Below are 17,608 nucleotides of genomic sequence, written 5' to 3'. Positions count from 1 at the left end.
ATCACAGATTTGGATGGAAGTGGTTTTACGCCGCAAGCAAATCAGATTTTTTTGGCAGCGGAAGCTTAAGGGCGGACCGATAAACAAATTGTGATATTGTCAGAAATTGCATTTGTTCAAACTGAAATTAACTACGTAAACCTACGCCAATCAAACACCGCCCCTCTGTGTTCCACCGCCGCCGCTTACGTAGTTGAGCGTAGACAAACGAATGACCTAGTGTGGCATCATCATCACACAGCTGAGTCTGTGGACCCTATTGGATAGATATTTAGGAATACGAATTTCCCATTTTTTTTTGATGGCATTTTTTTCGAAAATTCCTGTATGAGTCCAATTTAAGTAATGATTAAATGTAGGACAAACGCGTAAGCTGGAGGTAGTATCTTTTGCTAAGGGTAGCGGGCGAACCGTTATTATTGTATCCTAAGCTAGTACTGTACAGTAAGGAGCTAGCGTAGCGGCATTAGCTAGCTAGCTACCTTGTAGCCTGCTATCGAGTGTTAAGCTGATGGCTACCTAACAAGTACTGCTACGGCTAAAAAAACGATGTTTGTGTGTAATATTGTGTACTGTGTAATATTAATCTAGGGCATCTATAATAATAGTTTGTTTTATGTGACACCGGTTATTTATTGTGCTTTATACTTTGATTCCCCTGTTCTGTGGAATTCAGACCCGTTTAATTGGCTCGGAGGTGGCTAGCTAGCAAGGTAGCTTTTGCTTGTTTACCTGAAACAACACGGTGGACATAGTCTGTTCAAACAACAGCACTGCACAACAGACTATTGGCTGCCAACGTCTAGGACATGTTTTTCTTGTGTATTTCCGAGCAGTTCTGAGGACTAATCTCCTATGTCCATGTCCGAGTGCCTTATCACTTCGAAAAGGCTCGGTGTGTGGATGAGGATTCAGATGCAAGGAACACCGAGTCTGTCCTCTTGTCTCTGCTGAGGACATGTCCTTGACAGCAGCATGCCTTTTGCTGGCAGGAGCAGCAGCACCGGTTCGCCCATGTCGAGCGCGGTGTCTGTCGGGTCGTCTGTCCTCATCTTGACTGCGTTCTTCGTAGGAATCTTCGCTCTGCTGTTCCAATTTGGATATGGGGGGCTGACCGTCACCTCATTTTTTCTGAAGCTGTTCATCTACGTGTCCTTCGCCTTGCTCTGCTTTCTGCTCGGGAGCATCGTCTCGCTCATGAGAAAAAGCCCCCCCAAAATTAGCAGATTTGACATCTCCAAGAGACAGTCCACCTATCTGTTGGAGCTGTTCAACAAGCTAATGGTACACCCTTCAAACCGTCTGCCTGTAGTCTTCTTTGCTTGAAACTGCAAATGAATTGGAAGTGTATTTGGTGTTGCAGAGATGGACCTGATGGATGTTGTTGTGGTTGGTGTTGACAGGGCCGTTTCTCTGTGCCTCTGATGGAGTCCTCACAAACCAGGAGGGTGGTGGTGTCCCACAACGTAGACAAGGCCTTGAAGGAGGGTGAGTGCCATGCCAGTCGATCTATTCAAATGTGTCTTTTCAGGTGTCTCATTGTCAGAGGGGGCTGTCTGTCTGTTTAATGTTTCAGCCTGAAAATATCCGTCTGGCAGCTTTTTGTATCTACAGCACATTAGTCTGCCTGATAATGGGTCTCGCTCTGTCTATCGGTCTGTATCTACGCTGATATAATTGTTTACGTGTTTGTGTGTATGTCAGAGTCTCCTTGCATGTCTGTCTCTGTCTGTGTCTGTCTGTCTGTCTGTCTGTCTGAGGGAGTGAGTCTCCTATCTGGCATCCCAACACAGCTCTCACAGCAGCAGCATGAAAGCTGGAATGAACCACTCAATCACATGCACGTCGTTTATTGTACATATTTCATCGCAAGAGCTTTGACAGTGTACAAGGGAAATGGAAAGTAGAGTGATACACAGAGAGAGGGAGAAGGTTGTGTTGCTACAGACACCCTGTCACACAGCTCTGCCGCTTCAAGAGTCACTTCTAATAAAAAAACAAGAACAAACATTAATCAATGTCAACACACCGTCAGGTGATGGTTATGGTGTGTCTGTACGTGTTTGCTGCTGCTTGAGTGAATGAGAGGGTCGGTGAGTGTCCTTTAAGGAGAAACAAGTCTACCAGTGAGATGCCAGAGTGTGTGTGTGTGTGTGTGTGTGTGTGTGTGTGTGTGTGTGTGTGTGTGTGTGTGTGTGTGTGTGTGTGTGTGTGTGTGTGTGTGTGTGTGTGTGTGTGTGTGTGTGTGTGTGTGTGTGTGTGTGTGTGTGTGTGTGTGTGTGTGTGTGTGTGTGTGAAAAGGGCTGTGTCTCCAGCATTATTTTATGTTGGTGTGTTGGTGGATTAGTCTCCTGCCCTTACCATTTGTGACCTGGCAGCTTCTTGTGCTGTCTTGCTCTGTGTGTGTGCGTCAGGGGTGGAGTGTTGCTTTAGAATTGAGTTAGAACTAGTCTTCTGGTCAACACTAGTCATTCCTCTGGGTAACCATGACCCTGACCAAATCACTATTACAAGTTATCCCTGACTTGACCACCACAACTAGCTAACCCTGACTAGTTCACTAGCACTGGTTAACCTTAACTAAAGCCCTGTCTTATGTGTGTGTGCGTGTTAGTGTTTGACTACAGTTACCGTGACTACATCCTGTCGTGGTATGTCCCTCTGAGCCGAGACGAGGGCCAGCTGTTCCAGATGCTGACCGAGGACTTCTGGGAGATGAGCCGTCAGCTCCGGGGTCGGCTGGCCAACATGGACCTGGTCAATCTGGTCTGCAACGACACCGTCAAAACCCTCCACACGCACTTCTGCGACTTGAAGATCGCCAGCTCCAGGTATGTGGGACTGGAGGAGGGAGGGAAGGAGAGAGAGTGGGAGGTAATGTGTGTGGGAGGAAGGGGGTATGTAGGGTGGAGGTAGAGGAGAAGGCAGGCTCTGCCCTGGGTGAGCGAGGGGCGTGGGGGGAAATGTAGGGTGGAGGTAGAGGAGAAGGCATGCTCTGCCCTGGGTGAGCGAGGGGCGTGGGGGGAAATGTAGGGTGGAGGTAGAGGAGAAGGCATGCTCTGCCCTGGGTGAGCGAGGGGCGTGGGGGGAAATGTAGGGTGGAGGTAGAGGAGAAGGCATGCTCTGCCCTGGGTGAGCGAGGGGCGTGGGGGGAAATGTAGGGTGGAGGTAGAGGAGAAGGCAGGCTCTGCCCTGGGTGAGCGAGGGGCGTGGGGGGAAGTGGAGGTAGAGGAGAAGGCATGCTCTACCCTGGGTGAGTGAGGGGTGGGTGGGGGCTGCTCCGTCCCTGTCTGCTGCACCACCAGTAGATCGGTGCATCAAACCAAAACCCCATCACCCCTGCTTCTTCATCCCCAGACTGGAGGACCCGCCCAGGCCGTTCCTGCTCCACCCCTGCCTGCGGAGCCCCGAGGAGGAGCAGAGGTTCCTGCGCTGCTGCGCCCGTCTGCTGCTGCTGTGCCTGCTGCCTGCCCGCGACGCCCGCTCTCACAGCCTCCGAGTGGTGCTGGTCGAGGTCATCACTACCAAAGGTACGCACACCCCGCAACACACACAGGCACAAGACTCGTAACACAAAATCCACTGTTGCATGTCAGCATGACATACACATACGCTCCACGCACAAACATGTACGCACAAGCTAAACATCAATAAACTATAAACTGATACCAGGCAGCAGGACTTTGGCCCCGGTTTTTGCCTAACTGGTCTTTATTGGTTGTTATTAGATCGAAAAACATAGTAACTCAATTTGAGAATAGATCTGAGTGTTTCAACAAAGCTGCTTTGTGTGTCTGTGCCCGCGTGTGTGCGTGTGCGCGCGTTCAGTTCTCAAGCCCCTGGTGGAGGTGCTGAGTGACCCAGACTACATCAACCGGATGCTGCTGTCCCAGTTGGAGCAGCGGGAGCAGCAGGCGGAGCACCACAAGAAGGCCTACACCTACGCCGCCTCCTACGAGGACTTCATCAAGCTCATCAGCTCCTCCTCCGACGTGGACTTCCTCAAACAACTCAGGTCAGCAACCCTGACCCCCTCTACCCTGACCCCTGAACCAGGCACGCAAGCAGCCAACACTTGACCTCAAGGGGCAAAATCTCCATCTCTAACTCTCCCCCTCTCTCTCCCCCTCTATCTCTCTTCCTCCCCCCTCCCTCAATCCAGGTACCAGATCGTAGTGGAGATAATCCATGCCACCACCATCAGTAGCCTCCCTCAGCTGAAGAAGCAGAAAGGTGAAGTGGAAACCAGTAGATCTCTCAGCCTCTCTCTCTCCTGTCTCCCCTCCCTCCTTTCTTCTCTCCGGGGACTCTCCTTCCTCAACTGTCCACCTTGTTCCCTTCTTCTCCTCTCTCTTTTTATTACCTCCCTCCCTCCACACCTCGCCATTATTTCCGCCTGCTTTTCTTCTCTGCTTTTCTTCTCACCCGCCTCACTCACGTCCATCTATCAGTAGACATCAGCGACTCTATCACCTTAATTAATCCTATTGTGTGTGTGTGGGGGTGGGTGCGCGCGGGCAGAGAGGAAAGGCAAGGAGACTGCAGCCATGAAGGCCGACCTGCTGCGGGCCCGAGACATGAAGCGCTACATCAACCAGCTGACCGTGGCTAAGAAGCAGTGTGAGAAACGCATCCGCCTGCTGGGGGGGCCCAACTACGAGCAGCAGGAGGAGGGGGCCACCGAGGACGGGGAGGGGCCCCAGAGCCAGAAGGTGACACACACACACACAAATTCCCAACACACACATATACACACACACACACACACACACACAGACAGACCTACTTTGCTTCTCTCTTTATGTCTCTGTAACACTCTCTATGTCATTGTGTGTGTGTGTGTAGATTCTGCAGTTCGAGGACATCATGTCTAACCCAGTTTACAGGGAACACTTCCGGGTATACATGGAGCGTGTCGACAAGAGAGCTCTCATCAGCTTCTGGGAACTGGTTGAGACACTCAAATCAGCCAACAAGGTAGGAAACCACACACACACACACACACACAACCTCCCCCACTCAGGACACTCCGCCCCAGGTCCAGGTGTTCCATCCGTGTGTGTTCCCCTGCTCTCTCAGAGCGAGGTGCCCCAGCTGGTGGGAGAGATCTACCAGAACTTCTTTGTGGAGAGCCGTGAGATCCCTGTGGACAAGGTCCTGTACAAGGAGGTGCAGCAGACCCTGGTGGGCAACAAGGGCACCGATGTGTTCCTGCGTCTCCAGGGAGACGTGTACGAAACCATGAAGGAGCGCTTCTACCCCTCCTTCCTGGTCAGCGACCTCTACGACCGGCTGATCCGCCGCGACGAGCAGCGCAGCTCCTCTCAGTCCAGCACCGAGGGCAAGGAGGAGGGGGTGAGACACACGCGCACACACACGCGCGGTGTGAAGAGCTGTTGCACCTCATCCATTTAGCTGATTGTTTTTGCTAAAGACGCGCCAATTTGCTAACTGATCGGTTTGAATCTGATTCCAATTGTCTTCCCCAAATATCGTCCGACAAATATCGGCCGTCGTTTCGGAGCTCACCAGTGCTTTGTTCTTTTCTAATGGTGTGTTTTTGTCCCTTCTCTCACTTCCTGTCCTTACCCTTTCTTCTCCCCTCGTCTGTCACCTCCTTTCCCTCTCATCCTGTCTCCCACCTCCTCCTCTGCCTCCCTCCTCCCACCTCTTCCTCTACCTCTCTCTCTTCTTCTCTCCTCTCCTGCCCTCAGTGCCAGGGGGTGGATGGGGCTGAGGATCTGATAGATGAGGGCAGCAAGGGCATCAATGAGCAGGCCAGCTACGCTGCCACCAAACTACGGCAGCTCTATGACAAACTGGAGTACAAACGCCAGGCGCTGGGATCCATCCAGAACGCTCCCAAACCTGACAAGAAGGTAGCTAGGAAGTGTGTGTGTTGTGGCATTTGCAATGTGTTTCTTGGGACTACTTGCCACTACACAGGCTTATGTACACGGAAAAAATAGGGAAATGACTCGAGTCCGGAGTAACAAAAAACATATAAACACGACTAAGGAATGAAGAGTGGAGATCAGGGGCCCGTTCTCCGCACGTCGCTTATTACATCCGAGATCAAATGACACATCCACGATGACATCATCTTGCTAATCATGATCTGGCTAATTCGGTTTTGAATTTGGATTTGAATTTGGATTGAGTTATGCGTTGGTCTAAAAGGGAGGGAGTCAGATGGCTGAGCGGTGAGGGAGTCGGGCTAGTAATCTGAAGGTTGCCAGTTCGATTCCCCGCCCGTGCCAAATGACGTTGTGTCCTTGGGCAAGGCACTTCACCCTACTTGCTTCGGGGAGAATGTCCCTGTACTTACTGTAAGTCGCTCTGGATAAGAGCGTCTGCTAAATGACTAAATGTAAATGTAAAAGGGCGTATGTATCGATAGTAGAAACCTTGATCAGCAACGCTGCTATGGCTGCTCACCATGGCCAAAAAGAGCGCCCCGTTTTTTCCGCAACAGAGCCAACAGAGCAACGGCTTGCTCGAAGGTTACTCCGATTTTTGAAGATTTAATCAGAACGCCAGGGAATACCTCAAAGTCTGCAAAAAAGAAAGAGGGCTGACAGACCAAATTAAATGTATAATAGTGACCACGTTAGATGTTTTATCGCTTGTTACAGTAGGCTAGGCCTATGTTTTTGTATTTTCATACTTTGTTTATCATATAATGTGGTTTCAACAAATTTATGTTGTAAATGACACCCTCACGAAAAAAAATCTATCTCAAAAAGTATAGGCGAGTAGCATATCGCGCTGTGCTTAAGGATCTATCTATCACGCAATGAGCAATTAATTCGGTTTCATTTTAAATTCTGCTAATTATTCTTGCACCTTCCGCAACAGGGTTGTTGTCGTAAAAATGGACAAGACATGTCTGTAACAGACTTCCTCTATCACTTCTGCTTATAAAGTCGCAATCAAATCTTGTTTAAATAAAATAATGCTCCCGAGCAGGCTTAAGCTAAAGGACTTGTTGCTATGACAGCAAGTCCAGAATGAGCTTCGAAGAACCGAACAATCCAACATAATGACAAATCGTCAACAATCATATCCAGCTAACTGAGTTAGCGACGTACGGAGAACGGGCCCCAGGGTATCAGTGATGTAGTGAGTGGATGAGGGGGTTACATGAATGCAGGGTGTTGCAACGTGTAAAAACAAGGATCAACCCTCAACGAAAGCCAAAGAGAGCGGCGGAAGAGAGCAGGCGGGATGGTCTCTCTAGCCTGGGACAGACCCAGGTCTATATAGGCTCAGATAGATCCAGCATGGTCTGGGACAGGTGTTTCCATGAACCTGAACCTCAGCTCCGCCCATCTGCAACAGACAAAAACATGCACCTGGTGGAGCAAGGGCAGCCACACTAGGTCCCATGGACCCCGGCCTTACTCGTGTGTGTATGTGTCAGATTGTGGTTAAGCTGAAGGAGGAGATCGGAGCGATGGAGAAGGAGCACAGCGACCTGCAGATGCACATCTCCAGGACCGACTGGTGGTGTGAGAACCTGGGGTCCTGGAGAGCCGTCATCACCGGGGCCGAGGTAACACACTTACGCGCACACACACGTAAACAAGCACGCACACGTTCAGCTGGTAACATGTCGAGCGTGCCTTCACCCCCGTGCTGTCCCTGTCATAGGCAGCAAGAGCCAGAGGAGAATCACCAAGATGTTACTGTATGTCGGACCGTGTTGGGCGTGTTTAGCATGTTTTTGTCGAGCATGTCTGCAAGTGGGACATGATATAATTATCATGCTACATGCCGAGTGTGGGTCTACTGAGCGCGTGTTGCCAATGCATTAAAGTGTGGAGCGTGTGCTAAGCGTGTTTGGAGCGTGTGCTAAGCGTGTGTTGTCCATGCGGCTGCAGCCAGCGGAGGAGGGCGGGGAGACGCTGGCGTGCTACTGCGTGTCGGTCAGCCTGCTGGAGGGAGACGAGGCCCCCAACAGCCGCTGGAGCGTCAACAGGAAGCTGATAGAGTTCCAGATCCTCCACAGGAAGCTCACCGAGGTACCGTGACGATGGCGCCCCGTTTGGCTTGTCTCGGGCAAAAGAATGACTCACCACGTTGAACTTTTAGTATTTAAACGTGGCATTTGCCTGGAGAAAGCACACAGGCTTGACGTGTGTCATTCCTTCTTTGTGTCTCTCTTCTTCTCCTTCCTCTGGCAGTGCTTCCCCTCGTTGAAGAAGGTCCAGCTCCCCTCCCTCAGCAAGCTGCCGTTCAAATCCATCGACCAGAAGTTCCTGGAGAAATCCAAAAACCAGCTCAACACCTTCCTCCAGGTAATGCAGCTGTTGCCACAGCAACACTCCGTGCCACCGTACCCACGGTAATGCGCCAGACCCTTTCCACATAGCCCATCCCCCCCCCCCCCCCCCCCCCCCCCCGAGTGAGTCATCACCAGGCTGACAGGAGATAACATCGTAACCGTGTGTGTGTGTTCAGAGGATGCTAACGGACGAGAGAATGTGCCAGAGCGAGGCGCTGTATGCCTTCCTAAGCCCCTCCCCCGAGCATCTTAAAGTCATCGACATCCAGAAGAAGTCATCCTTTTCCCTCGCCTCCTTCCTGGAGAGACTGCCTGGTGACTTCTTCTCTCACCAGGAGGTATATACACACACACATATATACACATGCACAGATACACAAAAACCCCACTCAGGATACACTGCCCCAGGTCACCCTGGCCCAATCCACATTCACCAGGAGGTACACACACAACTAACCCAACCCACATTCAACAGGAAGCACACTACACACATCAGCGCTCTCTTTCTCTAACCTCTGCTCCAATGTGTGTGTGTGTGTGTGTGTGTGTGTGTTTCAGGAGGAGGCGGAGGACGACAGCGACCTGTCTGACTATGGAGACGAGGCTGACGGCAGGAAGGATGCCCTGGCCGAGCCCTGCTTCATGCTCATAGGAGAGATCTTCGAACTCCGAGGCAGTGGGTGCAACCGTTCTTCTCATACTGTGTGTCTGTGTGTGCATGTCATTACTTTTGATTTAATGGCAGATAATATAGCCATGAAATTTCAAGACTGAACTGGATGGGGTGTAGTTATAAGTGTGTGTGTGTGTGTGTGACACGCGCTCCTTGAACTGCTTGAGTAATTTAGTTAGTCTATTTGATTTAACTGCTGGTATTGGTTGATCAGATTCCTTGGAATCTCTTTCTTTTTCACTGTACTCAAACTGTAGTGTTCAAGTGGGTCAGGAAGACTCTCATTGCACTGGTTCAAGTCACGTTTGGACGCACCATTAACAAGTAAGCATCTCTCATTTTTCTCATATCTGACTACAAGTCATGCTAACGTGCTAGCCCTTTCCTCTCAGGCTTGTAGTCATGCTAACATGCTAACCCTTTCCTCTCAGGCTGGTAGCCATGCTAACCTTTTAGACCTATCCTCTCAGACTAGTAGCTATGCTAACATCCTAGCACTGTCTCCTCAGGCAGATCCGGGACACGGTACACTGGATCTTCAGTGAGCAGATGCTGGTGAGCTACATCAACATATTCCGGGAAACATTCTGGCCCAATGGGAAGCTGGCGCCTCACAACAAAGTCCGTACTGACTCGGAGCGTCGCGAGACCAAGGAGCGGGCCCAACAGAAGTTGCTCGACAACATCCCAGGTACATCCTGATAGGTTATGGGTCATTCCAGGTCCATCCTGATAGGCAAGTCAACCTCTTAAATACATCCTGATAGAATGAACTGGAAGGATCAAGATCCTAATAGAGTTGACAGCATCTCAGGTTCACTCTGATAGGTTAGACAAGCTTCCAGGGCCCATTCTGAATGGCCACATGGACACGTCTTATGTCTAACGTTTGGGATGTCATGTGTTATTTCAGATGCTCTGCAAAACCTGGTTGGCCAGCAGAACGCTCGGTACGGCATCATCAAGATCTTCAACGCTCTCCAGGAGGCCAGTGCCAACAAACATCTGCTCTACGTAAGTCTGCTCACACACATACAGGCAGAACAGATGTGGTGCAATCATACCAGCCTCTCTCTTGTCTATGCATTCTCTGCCTTTGTATCAATTTGTCTTGTCTTAAATCGCAAACCGTTGCGAGTGAATGACAATGCTTGGACTGGGAGCAGGCATGGTAGAGATATTTAAATCTCTTTTAAATGTGTGAGGGTCGCTTGTATCCAGAAAAGAAAAGTTGATAGTGAAAATCGCATGTTCAAAGATGCCTCTCTCGGCAATGTGCTGCACCAACCCTTGAACCCCTCTTTTCTCTCGCCCTTCTCATCTCCCCTCTTTCAGGTCCTCATGGAGATGGTGCTGAAGGAGATGTGTCCTGAGATGGAGATAGAACAGATCTGAACATACACCACCAATAGACACACTCTACTTCAAACTTCCTAACCAACACAGTCAGGCACACACACACACACACACACTTACAAACATACACACGTGATCCCACACTCGGTGGAAATGTAAATGCGGCAGAGCTGGTATAGATCCAGGTGTGTGTGTGTGTGTGTGTTGGCTGTTCCTGTATTTATTTTCTGAGCACCGTTATCTGATGCACTTGATGCTCTAGAGCTGAACTAGGGAGACGCTCTGTACAGGGGTCTTTTTCTCCAACTTTCCGTTGCTATGTTAGAACGACCAATGAGATCAACTGCCAAGCTGTGTTGCAGGTTGTGGTCGTGTTGAGGGGCCACTAGTTTCTATGTAACGAGGAAAAGAGGGGGAGCCGCACACAGGCCGAGACATTCCGGAACAACTCTGCTGTTCGCTGTTCATCCTAAAACTGCTTCATTGTGCAATATGTCATGTCAAGTCATGGTGACAATTTTATTTGTGATTATTGATAGATTTTTATTTTTACCAAGAAATTGTTTAGAGCATTTATATAAGCAATAAATTGCGGAAAAAAACAGGATTCATTTGATCTCTAAGGTTACCATGAGTCCTGCGTGATTAAAATCCCATTTATGACCAACAATTGCAACACTAGACAATTTCTCACAAACACACAATTTCAGAGACTGAGAATCAAGGCTTTACTATGGCACATAAACATCCATACAGGTGGGAGGCGTGTCCTATTGGCCAGGCTATATCCTGTTGAAGATGATGTCAGTCTGGAGCTCCTTGCAAACTTCAGAATTCAACTGGGCAGCCTTAACGGACAAGACTGGTCAGGGAGTGTGTGAATGTGTTTGTATGTAAACATGTGTGAGCCAGCCCACCTTAATAAAGTAGAGTTGAGCCTGCTGTGTGTCCTTGGCCACGCCCCTCCCCAGTTGCAGACAGCGGGCGTAGTAGAACAAGGCGATGGCCACACCCTTATCAACATACTCAGGTAGACATTCCGTTGCCGTAGCGATGGCAGGGATGTTGTCATAGCTACAAATCCTGGAGATGAGAACAGAGAACATATATTGAACACCTGGGCAAGCTTCCCGCGCTTAAAGGGATTAACGAAGCGGAATGACCACACCCGAAAGGTTGTCATGGAAACGCCGTGACTATCAGAGCAGAGAACGCTGGAAGGAGCGGCACCTCTTGGCCAGCGTGACAGCACGCGTGTACAGTTTCCTGTGGTAGTAGTAGGCCACCAGATGTGCCTGCGCATAAACGTTCCCTCTCTCCGACGCCTCCTTCAGGCAGTCCAGGGCTGCCTCGGGGTCCTGACGGACGCCCCGCCCATACAGGAACATGACTCCCAGAGCACCCTGGGACTCCAGGCTGCCGTTACCACATGCCTCAGAGTGCCAGAAGAACGCCTAGAATGACACATTGTATGCAGATAATGAGGGAGAGACGGTGTAAGCCTGCCCCTCTGATGGCCAGGGTCAGAGGTCAGGGTTGGCATTAAGATGGCAGTGCCACAATACCTTTTGGAGGTCCAGGTGCTCGGGGCGACAGTACAGCATGGCCAGGTTGGTCTGGGCGGTTGCAGAAGCCCCATCCCCAGGGCTCCCCTCCTCAGCTGCTTGTAACCACAACCTGGGAGCAGGATGATGAATGTGAGGCAGCCTGAAGGATTATGGCTGTGTAAATTGAGGGTTGGGGGTGGTGTGTTTACGTGTCTGTTTTACCCACCTCTCAGCCTCCCTGATGGAGTAAGGAACCCCAAAGCCCTCCAAGTAGGCCCTGCCTAGGTTATAGAGGGCCAGTTGTCTAATGCTGCCTGTCTCTGGACCCTCCCACTGGCACACCCTCCGCATGTAGCTCACTGCCTCTGCCTGGTGGTATTTATACGTTCACATATCGCAGACACATTCCTGACATCTTTTAAACATGTTTTCAGAAGTCTCGTAGAATCTAGTCCAGGGCATACATACACTGAGGTTAGATTAGGGTCCCAGAGCAGTCCCCAGTAAAGAACATAGTGTTTTGTCCCAGTGGACAATGTGGTATGTAGTTCAAGTATTGGACACCATCTGGTGTCTAGTGTAAGGCCCAGGGTTCAGATCTCAAACACACCTGGTCGGACTGGGCTCCCAGGCCATCGTAGCTCATGACGGCCATCTGAAACATAGCTCTGGGATCGTGTTCCTTAAGGCTGTCAAACACTCGCTTGGCCTCTTCATAGAGACCCTTCCAGGACCACAGGAGGGTAAAGATTCTGTGTGCGCTTCTGTGTTGGATTAAGTTTATATGCATGTGTGTGTACTTTTTGCGTGTGTTTGTGTGTATGTGTGTGTGTGTGTGTGTGTGGATGTACATGCGTCACCTCCTCAAAGTACAGTTGTCCCAGAAGGAAGAAGGCCTGTCTGTCTCCCTCATCTGCTCTCCTCCTTAGGAGACTGGCAGCCTTCTCCACCTGGGTGGCAGGGCTGTCTACACACACACACACACACACATTTATAAATGTATTATATAGGCTACGTGCGCAGGCACGCACACAGGCACACTATGTTATTGAGGTCAGGTCACATTCTGGCAGCTGTTATGCCGACGTCATAACTGTCATCGAGGTAAAAAAAATAAATTAAAAAAAATGAGGTCCCTGGTGTGGACTACCTGGAAGTGCGGTCGGTCTCCCTCCCTCATTTGGGTACAGAGACTTGATGGCGTGATGCACCTGTGAGGACTTCTGTCTGTGTGTACAGGTGGTCTTGGAAGCAGACTTCATCCCCGCACTTCAGTCTGAAACACATCGCCACATCCTATTTTTACCCTTGCAGCTCCACGCGGGAACAATTTTAATAATCTACTACAGCATAGTTATGAAGCATATCAAATGCCAAAGGTTGACTGCCAGTTACCGGTACTTGTGTGTACAGGTGAAGTTATCACATTCATAGCTAGGTGGAGCTAAAGATCTTTCAATGGCCTAAGAGTGATTTGTGACCGTAACCAAGGATGTTAGAATGTAGCTAACAACAGTAACTTAATAGCTGTTCATATTCAATTTAACACCATAGACAATGTTCTGAAAAAAATCTCCAGCGAAAACGATGCTATAATAATCAAAATATGAATACATGTAAATTAATCTACATTTGTCAATGTTTTCATTTTCCTTACCCCGTCTCTTCATCGGGACGCACTGAACGCTGCTTGATAAAACGCGTTTGTGACCAAGCAACTGATTGATAGTGTGCAAATAATCATTTGCGTTACGTCAGCTGATGCCTTTGGTCAGAACAAAGGTTCTAGAAAGACTTCGAGGCCTTCTATGAGACCTTGTTGCTAGTCAAAACTTTTTTACATTGCCAAACCTGGCCTGCATCGCATCGATGTCACTCTAAAATGCACTTAGGTTTTAGTATTCAATTTTTTAATATCAGGATTAGGCCTATATGTGTCTGGTTAAATGTGAAAGCAACTAATTCCATATAGCCCGACTGCCAATCCACGTAGCTCAGTCAGTGCTCTGTTTTAAAGCACTAATAAGGTCTCCAATTTATTAATATAACTGTGTGTAAAGTCTGGTTAGTCCAACCGGCCATCTGTCATAGGGCAATATGAAAGGGATCTGTTAACTGTGCAGGTCTACATTTACAAGTAGGCCTAGACTACCAGACCAGAAAAAAAGGTCGTTTAGATAGGCTATTAGCTTAGTTCCTCCGTGATGAAACGTTGCAACGCAGTTTATTATTAGGCCTACAAAATGAGCAATAAACGCGACACTGAAAGTAGTAGGCTAGGTGTTCTTGCGCTCCAGTGTAGAGACCTTCTTTGTGGTGCTCGGTCGTTACAGCTATACTGGGGCACTGGGGCAGAGGCCCCTACCCATAACCCTTTTATTTTCTTCCAAGCTTGCTGCGCACAAGAAGTGTGCAACATAATGCCAAACTTCCCTTGCTTAACCCACAATACGAACGGTTCATGGACGAAGTTTGATAACCGCGTTGGCAGGGAGGGAGCAAAAAAAAAATCTCAATAATTTGAGCGGAAATATAGTTTTTTGAGCTTCATGAAATACAATACGTTGGAATCATGTTGTTAATATGTTTGATTCAAAATAAGTTATCGTTATCAATCTAAACGAATGCACTAACTAATAAAGTAAATTTAAACTTGAGATTTTACTGGGGCACAGCAGATTTATACTGGGGCACGTGCCTCAGAGCTCCAAGAACTTTGGAGCCCTTGAGCCTTGGAGGAAAACATCTTCAATGTCCACACCCTCAAACATCTCAAAAATGAGTTTGAGTCTGTTCTCTCTCCCCTGCCTCTGCCAGATGAAGTGCTGTTCTCTCGTTAGTGCTCTGCACAGTTATTGATGTTGATACTGATGTCCCAGTAGACTTTCCAATAGGCATAGCAGAATCAAGGGATGATAATACTTGCACCATTATCGATCACCTAGACCCTGCTGTGTTGCAGCAAGCTCTAATAGGTTTGATCTAACCTCAGCATGCAGTAGGCTGCAGGGCGCGGTATCCACCACATCCATGGTTTGTCCCAGGCTCCGGATCCAGAAGCCACCCATCAGGATGTGTCCAGCCATGAGAGCTCCAGCTCTACTTCCTGTGGCGTCTCAGTGGTTTCCTCCACTTCCTCACAGTTGTTTAAGGAAACTGTGAACCGGTTCACCGAGGCTATGGCGAACCAAGTGGTGGAAGTCGTAGATTCTTCCAGTGAGTCATTCGATTCTTCAGCTGTCATGGAGGTCAGAACAGTTGAGGAAGGGACTGAGGCCGAGGGGAAGAGGAAAGGAAGATGGAGGTTATGATTCCTCCCTTGCAAAGATGAAGATCCACTTCAGGGATATGAAACAGATTTATTTCGAGTACTTTACATTTTTACATAGTATGGTCTTTCAGTCTATGTCTGTTTGTATCAATTTGAATTATTCTACATTGTGGTGAAAAACTTCCTTCACATAAATACCATGTGTTTTCTTTATTATCAGTGCTCCAAGAAGGTAAAAAAGAAACAGAGGTCTCAGCTTTAGAGGCAGAAGCTGCCAACCACAGTGATGAGTCCTCAATCATACAGCACACAAACACTTACACATCATAAACACAATAGTGGAGTGTGTGTATTCCGTAATATAACATTAGGATCACACCAATTCCATGTCCTTTAATTCATGTGTTTTACTTTTCAATGGAGAGAAAATAAAATAAATAGCAATATAGATGGCACACAATGTCTTCATTTGAATAGGAAATAAATGTAATGTAAAGCTATCCAACAGATTTTAGTTGTCCTGCAGGGATGTAGGAAGAGTAAAGGCAGCAAAGGCCACGATTTATAATAAACAAACGGACACCTTTGTCGACAGCTTAAGTTGTCCTAATGGTGTGAAGTCCTCTTCTGTTTATTTCCCTATTTTAAGAAAGAAGTGCCTGTTTGCACACAGTTTCACCTTAAATACACAATCTATCCCCTTTATCAAACTGAGTGGACAAAGTCAATACTTGGAACAGGCATACTTTCTAACACCTTGCTCTTTATTAGGGCTATAAGTCTGTTTGGGTTTGTGTGGCTGGGCTATACTTTAGCCTAACGTTGTGGGTTGTGAACATGGTGTGAGATTCTGTCAGTGGCTTTTGGGACAAGAAAAGTTGATTTAAAATAGAATTTCAGTTCAATGTATCCACGCTGCTGCGTATTCTCTTCCATCTGGGTTTAGTCATGGGGCTGATCAGCTCATGGTTGTTGTATTTTTAAACGTAAAACAAAAAGCATGGTTGTTTTTAATGCCGTGTCGAGTGTGTCGGATGCTATCGGACAATGTATTGTTGGACGCATAGGCGGAAATCCCGGGGAAAACGGGGGACACGACCCCCCCATTCTGAGAAAAAATGATTTGTCCCCCCCAATAAATCACTGTAAACATAGCTATGTAATTTAAAAAATATTAATAATACGCAATGAAAGCGCTTTGCTGATTATGTACACAATGGTGCTTTTTTAGTGTGCTGTGTTACAGCAGTCATTTTGGTGTCCCCCTCAGGAATTGCTCTTGAGAAAATTTCATATAATTGTCCCCCCCGAAGTTGATAGCAGATTTTAGCCACTGGTTGGACAGGGTGGTTTACCCACAGAGTAAGGCCTAGTAGTGTACCTGCGATTTCATGCGCAACACTAAGTTGTAACTACAAGAGTGCAGCTCTAGCCTAGGTGCTGAAATCAAGTGAACAGTGCTGCTTTGAGTGACCGATGGTGATGAGGTTTTGCATACTGATGAAGCTCTTTAGGTTACAGTCTCACAGTTTTCTGCTGCTCTCAGCATTTTAACCGAGAGCAGCAGAAAACGGCAGAGACTCTAAACTAGAGAGTCCCAACCTACAGGGAACGACCTACACACTGGGAGCAGCATTCATTACTGGGCTGCAAAGGTCAATAGAGAGCATCACAAGTCTATAATGAACAGCCTGCCTTAAGCATGTAGGAACACACCTATGCTGAGCCTTTAGGTCGAGTGAATTCGGGTAATCTGGGACATTGGGTAATGTGGGACACCTAAACTCCAGAGCGTTTTCTTCTCTGCTATGACAATGTCTTGTCCACAGAACTTTGACTCTAGGTTTAGTATGGATGTTATGTGACTGAAATCACAAAACGTGATTGGTGTGGTGTCACAGAAAGGGTCAGGACACTAGTTAATCACGAAGCTCCGATGAGATAATGCATGCAAAAAATCTCCCAGATTACCTGATTTCACCCTATCAACAATATGAGCTTACTGAGAGCAACCTTTTAGGGAACTAACCTCATTCCTCGCCGTACCTCTACCCAGGTCCTAATGAACCACCTGCAGTGTAGTCAATCTCAGAGAGCTGCCTAATCTGATGAATCCAATTGTAAGCAGCTGAAGAGCGCAGTCTAAACCATATGCCTTGATTACAGTCTTTTAATGTGTGAGACTATAAAAAACAGTCTACCCTGTGACTATAGATAACTGTCTACCCTGTGAAAAGATAACAGTCTACACTGTGAATATAGACATCATTCTTCATTTTCAGCCTGTGGAGAACATTCAACACTGTTAGGCTATGTGTGACCTGTGTGTGGCTGTCTGCCTAGAGTCGGACCCTTTCAGTGCTACAGTGAGAGGCCTCTGTGCCCCGTGGGGTCAGGGGATGAGGGAGAGTGAAGTTACGTCAGAGCTGGGAAGACAGTATTAGCCTAACTAACTCCCTGGTATTATCCCTGGT

The 17,608-nt window shown here is 48.2% G+C and overlaps 2 protein-coding genes across 2 annotated transcripts; one reads left to right on the top strand and one right to left on the bottom strand.

Moving 5' to 3' along the window:
* The first annotated feature begins 291 nt into the window (after positions 1–291).
* snx25 (sorting nexin 25) lies at positions 292–10,918 on the top strand. Its single transcript, XM_067247238.1, has 19 exons — positions 292–1,284; positions 1,404–1,488; positions 2,615–2,831; positions 3,358–3,530; positions 3,829–4,015; positions 4,163–4,233; positions 4,522–4,712; positions 4,846–4,977; positions 5,080–5,355; positions 5,715–5,879; positions 7,424–7,555; positions 7,884–8,024; positions 8,187–8,300; positions 8,464–8,625; positions 8,846–8,963; positions 9,218–9,284; positions 9,470–9,651; positions 9,874–9,974; positions 10,296–10,918. The coding sequence occupies exons 1-19, from the start codon at positions 976–978 to the stop codon at positions 10,353–10,355; spliced, it is 2,883 nt and encodes a 960-aa protein (XP_067103339.1). The 5' UTR covers positions 292–975; the 3' UTR covers positions 10,356–10,918.
* A 264-nt stretch (positions 10,919–11,182) lies between these two features.
* lrp2bp (LRP2 binding protein) lies at positions 11,183–13,125 on the bottom strand. Its single transcript, XM_067248311.1, has 7 exons — positions 13,014–13,125; positions 12,724–12,830; positions 12,474–12,587; positions 12,090–12,232; positions 11,882–11,993; positions 11,547–11,770; positions 11,183–11,399 (listed from the first exon to the last, which is right to left on the bottom strand). The coding sequence occupies exons 1-7, from the start codon at positions 13,123–13,125 to the stop codon at positions 11,183–11,185; spliced, it is 1,029 nt and encodes a 342-aa protein (XP_067104412.1).
* Positions 13,126–17,608: the final 4,483 nt, after the last annotated feature.

Source organism: Osmerus mordax, chromosome 12 (genome assembly GCF_038355195.1).
Source record: "Osmerus mordax isolate fOsmMor3 chromosome 12, fOsmMor3.pri, whole genome shotgun sequence".
Classification (NCBI taxonomy): domain Eukaryota; kingdom Metazoa; phylum Chordata; class Actinopteri; order Osmeriformes; family Osmeridae; genus Osmerus; species Osmerus mordax.
Note: the sequence above shows the minus strand (reverse complement) of the source record. Positions and strands in the feature narration are given on the sequence as shown.